The 5,520-nt window shown below is 42.6% G+C and overlaps 1 protein-coding gene across 4 annotated transcripts; it reads right to left on the bottom strand.

Annotated features, from left to right (window-relative positions):
* Positions 1 to 1,383: 1,383 nt before the first annotated feature.
* LOC136520966 (probable methyltransferase TCM_000168) lies at positions 1,384 to 5,304 on the bottom strand. 4 transcript variants are annotated; one of them, XM_066514679.1, is made up of 5 exons: positions 4,972 to 5,304; positions 4,026 to 4,553; positions 3,263 to 3,655; positions 2,930 to 3,196; positions 1,384 to 2,771 (listed from the first exon to the last, which is right to left on the bottom strand). In XM_066514679.1, the coding sequence occupies exons 2-5, from the start codon at positions 4,098 to 4,100 to the stop codon at positions 2,430 to 2,432; spliced, it is 1,077 nt and encodes a 358-aa protein (XP_066370776.1). In that variant the 5' UTR covers positions 4,101 to 4,553; positions 4,972 to 5,304; the 3' UTR covers positions 1,384 to 2,429. The 4 variants fall into 4 exon arrangements, with proteins under 4 accessions (XP_066370776.1, XP_066370777.1, XP_066370778.1 ...); XM_066514680.1 differs by having other exon boundaries at positions 4,026 to 4,125; XM_066514681.1 differs by having other exon boundaries at positions 4,026 to 4,122.
* Between the last annotated feature and the right edge of the window lie 216 nt (positions 5,305 to 5,520).

The raw sequence follows: 5,520 nt of genomic DNA, 5'->3' as shown, positions 1-5,520 counted from the left end.
TTTAAAAAATCGGTCTTTGAACTACTAGTATTTCTATTGTAGCATCAGACTACTTTTGGCGTTTCCCTTGCGTCTGGGCGTGATTATGCATTAAATCTGCACTGATTAATCAGAGTATTTCATTTCTGAATCTTCGTTTTTTTGTGTGGACATTTCTGCATCTTCATCAAAGTTTCAATTTCCCAGGCAATTTATACTGAATACTCCTATTTTCCACCATTTTGTCATTCAAGAAGGTGCAGCTGAAAGAGGTCATCAGATTCAGGGATCAAGTGCTGACTGTGTTATTTCTGCAACTCGGGAATAGTAGATGGCTGGCATCTGCTCGATGCATGATGCATGGTATGAATGATACAATTGTGAAGATTATGATGTGACGGGTTCTGCACAAAGATGGACACCTTGTGGATTCTTAAAGTTTGCAATGACCCTCATCATATAACTTCCATCTTATTGATACTGAGTTATTGATGAAGAGTAGTAAGGTCCACTGCTAGAAATTTGCATAGCAACTGTCTGTTTTTGTGGCCTGATGGAATATATTGAGCCTGATTACAGAATCTGGTTGGAATTTGATGTGAGTTATTGTACCCTGAATCCCTGATTACAGAATCTGGTTGGATTGGAATTTATTGAGCCTCCATAGCACCACATTGTCCTCGAATACGCATAGTTTTTGTGGTATGATTAGTGATTCCTCTCGTTGTAGCATCTAGCAATATAGTATGCATTTCTATTTCATGTATGTATATTTGTTCACCTTTTCAGGTTTGGAGTATCAGTAGTGTGGTTCACCTGTTCGCTTGTTGGTTTCAACCAACCCAAACCAACCAGCCAACATTGTTTTTCTCTCACAATAAACCAGCACCAGCCAGCCCAAACCAACCCAGAAACCAACCAGCGAACAGGGCTCCATTTCTAGTCTGATTTTTGCTGTGTCATTCAGATGCATAAGCAACAGAGAGACATGCATAGCAATAGCATATAGTGGAGTCTTGTCTGCTGTGTTCATGAAAAACGTGTGTGTGTGTGGGGGGGGGGGGGGGGGGGGGGGGGGGGGGGGGGGGGAGAGGTTAGCTCCAAGAACAGAGCTTGGTACTCTGTTTGTCAGTGGTACAGACTACAGATCCGTGTTTGAGAAGAGTCGCAGGCTTGATCGGTGATGCCGTCCTGTCAGCATTGCATGCCCTTATTGGAACTTTCCTTACCTTTGTTGAGTGTATGGATAGAAAGCCTCAAAGCTTTGGATCGGCAAATTATCGCACATTGGCAGCCAAAGCTTGGATATTTTTTAATACCACCCAGCAGGCAGCAGCAAGAGGGCGCCAGGAGCACAATGGCTCGGCATGGCTATCTAAATTACAAATTCAAATGCCTGCCTCATTGAGACTTTCCACGAATCACAAATATCATCCGAACATGCAAAAACATCTGTTTCTGCAAGTGCACTGATCACTGTTTACATTATTAATTATGAGCGTAATAGCTCCCAACTAACAAACAAAGGGGAAATTAGTAAGCACAATGGAAAACATCCGATTCTTCTGATTCAATAAAGTGTCTACAAAATCATAATGCAGATAGATGGGACACATTGATTATTCAGGTACGGGATGCAGGTAACCAAATCCATAAGGATGAATGATACTGATTCATGCCATGTCTGCTGTGACCACATATTCTAGACGCCTGCTTCAAGTTGAAGCCAATGGTGCTGGTGCTGGTGCTTCTATATTTGGAGACTGGCTTGCTGGCACGGCCAAATCAAAGATGAATATTAAGGGCCAATACTGTAATACCATAGCACCCATGATAGTAAGTGCTGAAAATACGCATGCCTGGATTAGCCCCTTCCTCGTACATAAGGGTTTTAGGAGAATCAGACGTGTCCCAATGAACTCCAGTTGATTATATAGCAGTACAAGACAAGTGAGGACAGGTATGCCATGTGCAGTGTTCTGAGCCACCGGAGCTAGCACCACATTCGCCAAGCATGTAATTGAAATGGATACGAAGTAGGAGGCAATGCCTAAGTTCGTTCTGCGGCTCCAAAGGTTCAAAAAAGGGTTTCCAGACCGCATGAGAGAAATGGTAGCAACCGTGGAACAAACGAAGGCGAATGTGTTGGACCAGATGAATGCATCAAAAGCATGCCTTCGAGCAAGTATTGGTGAGCCTCCATTATTGCGATCACAGGCACAGCAAAAGTTACTCCAAATGTCACGGTTGCTATTAGAACTGACCCAATACACAGAGCTCCAGTCGATTCTTTCAGCACCTCCGTTTCTTTGCTTTCATCAAATGCTGCTGTGTTTACTCTTGGAGTTATGTTGTCTTCCAGCAAGTGATCCTGGCGATGCACACCCATGACAGCACCGACATGTGAGCAATGCTAGTATTCACGACGGAATACTATATGCGCCATTATTCTATTCCCTTTTTGTTAGGGAAACACATAAGAAAAGTAAGCTGTCTGCAGGAGAAGCTGGAACGTGGCTGAGTTGGCGCTCAATGGTTCCAACGAACTCATCGATAACTCCTTCCGGACGTCCAAAATGCTGGATGATTGTTGGCTCGAATGCAGCCCTGGCTGCGAATGCCCTGATCTTTGGGGTCTGCATGCCTTTGTCTACACCACTCATTTGTTCATGCACCTCAATATTGTTGATCTCGAAAGACCCTTCATCTTGTATGATCTCCATTAACTCCTTATCTGAAGGCCCATATAGTGGAATGTAAAATGAATCTAACATGTCTCTACTGATCACACCCTGCTAAATCAGAAATGTATAAGTGTGTTAGTTTTCTTGCGAGAGTACAATGTGTGTAATTGGACACGTAACCCAGAATATGTATTATGCATTCAAATGAAAACTTATGAGTTGGCTGAAACAAGAAACATTTAGTTAGGCAGAAGAATTTACCGTACCCTTGATGCCATGTCATTTAAAGGCACAAATAAAAAATCCCATGGTTGAACGGATTGGTAGGCAGTGTCACTGGAAGGTCTGCCTACCATGGAAAGCACCATTTGACCACTAGGGACCAATTCTTTAGCCCGAGTGTTCAAGAAAATTGTGAAATCCTTTCTGAATTGTTGGCTAAAAGCCTGAACAACGAAGGCCCGCCTTGCTTTCCTGAGACCCTCGTCTTTGTCATACACAGGGATCCTGCTTTTCTTTAGATCCTCAGGTACCTGTTATTTCATTATGCCTATGTAAATCTCCAAAGAGTATTGCAAGTCAGGGACTATATAGATTACCTGAGATAGCCAATTCAAGCTATGTGATGATAAAACTAGATTCACGGAATTACTGGTGAAGAGTTTCTTGTAGAATGATCCAGGTACAATAGCGGTAACAACTGGACCAAAATCCTGTGTGCTTTGCTGGAATGCATGCAACCTCTTTGCGACGTCGTTGAAGTCATTATCCAGAAGATCATTCAGCAGCACTGATATCTCCGGTACTATTTTCTTATGATCTGAGCAATGGTGAAATGTTGCATCAACTGCAGTTTTAACAAGGGTCAGTGCGTTCGGTCCAGCTGAGCATCCCAAATCAGCGATGACTACGTTTTTGTGGGTGTTTGTATTTTTCCACAAGTTTGTGATAGCCTCCTGTATCAAATGCTTCATCCTGTTTTGCCCTGCATTCTATGAGGGAAGTGTAGATTTTGTTCAGATTTTTGAACAACCTAACTGTACAACTCTGCTGCATTGAAACAGAAATTTAATCATACTCCTAAGTCCCCGTGGTGGCCTATTTAGAATAAGGGGGAGTACTCTAGGTTACTAAATCCTACAAAAAACCTCTTTCCAGTTAGGAGTTAGGACCTAAAGATACAAAGAATGAAATTGTGAACCAAATCTTTGTGACCTTCACCACTTTCACAACAAGCCAAATTTGTGAAATGTCAAGACCAATACATAAAGAGCAGGTAGAAAGCATATTAATTCCACAGAAAAGAGCAGGTAGAAAGCATGTTAATTCCAAACGGTTGAGGCATATGAGTTCGGAGGATACCTGAGTGGTAGAGTTCCGAGCATAGCTCGCTTCTCCCTCTCCCCTATTCATGTGCAGAGATTGCCCGGAGGACATGGTACTATTGCAAATGTTGCAGCTGCTAAAGATCAACAATACATGAAAGAGTATTCTGGGCAGATTTATGAAATTCTGGGCAGGTCTTCAGAAAGAAGTTGACAAGGAGATGCTGATAAAAGGCGTCGACACCATGATCAAGATTGCTCTACAGCTACTATCCAAGAAGCACCAAGCGGTGGCTCGATCCAACCTATTGCCAGACCCCGCCGATGAAGATGACGCAGAACAGGAGCCGGATTGCTGATGGAGCCTGGAAGCTTTCACTCTCATTTCAGCCCAGGGTTCTTTTGTTGGCTGTAGTTATCGGTCTCAGGATTGTAATCTGGCGTGGACTGTTAGGCTTTAGCCTTATGTTGTTTTCTGGACACCTGTCTGCTCTTTTTGCTACTCTGAACAGGCCTTAAACTCTGTTGTATTTCCGTTCTTCGTAATGGAAATGGGGAAATATCCCTAATTCGAAAAAAAATAAAGATCAACAATACAAAGGCTATGATGTTATAGATGTATGGGATCGTTTGGGACTTCAGAAAGTTTTTTAACAGTTGGGAGCCATCCTTTTTTTTTAAAAAAATGAATCTAATAGAACCAAATCAAAATTTATTTGAGTAGCTAGCAAACCGCAAGTCAGCATGATTATTTGAGGTAGTTAGACGACAAACGAAACAACTGATAACATTGTTTAAGTTAGCTAAATGCAAGCCAGATGATGATCCCAGTCAGCTTCACTATATAAACTAATTGTATTATCTTAACGCTGGGCTAGACAGAGATTACAGTCATCTCTGTTCCTATTCTAGACTACATGAAAGAGTAATCTATAGGAGTACAATACAAAATGATTCAAAAATCCGCGAACGTGAGCCCTCACCTACAGATCTGCGAACTCTGGCCACGTTCCCTTCCGGGGTAAGTCGGTCTCCCACCGTTTCCTCAAAAGTTTCGGGAGATCCACGAGCTTGATCGCAGATTTTGGCAAGTCCCCATCTGAATGTTTGGGTGCGATTGGGGCAAGTTGCTGGTCTTCGTGCAACTCGAGCGAAATCAGACAGAGGAGCAAGGGTGATTTGGTTTGACTTTGCTGATCCTCTCGCTGATCGGTTGAAGGGAGCAAGGGAAATTGGTAGGTGGATCTGATGCTGGCTCTGTTGTTGCCATGTGGCAAGTCCTTCACAAGGCGCGGCAAACAGGCAGCGACCAAGGCAGTGGCTGATCAGGCCCTAACAGGCAAGTCTAGAACTTAGTTGTTTAAGTTTGAGAGATTTAAGGGATAAGATAGAGTGAATTTAGTGAGAAATTTTAATATTTAACCCTGAATTTGCAAGCCTCTCATTATTTGGCATCCAATTCACAAGCCTTTAAATATTTAACCCTATGCATGCAAATTGTTTCAATTCGAGGGATTACGAAAGATTTGTCT

Source organism: Miscanthus floridulus, chromosome 18 (assembly GCF_019320115.1).
Source record: "Miscanthus floridulus cultivar M001 chromosome 18, ASM1932011v1, whole genome shotgun sequence".
NCBI lineage: Eukaryota > Viridiplantae > Streptophyta > Magnoliopsida > Poales > Poaceae > Miscanthus > Miscanthus floridulus.
The sequence above is the reverse complement of the archived record's forward strand: the minus strand, read 5'-3'. Positions and strand labels throughout refer to the sequence as shown.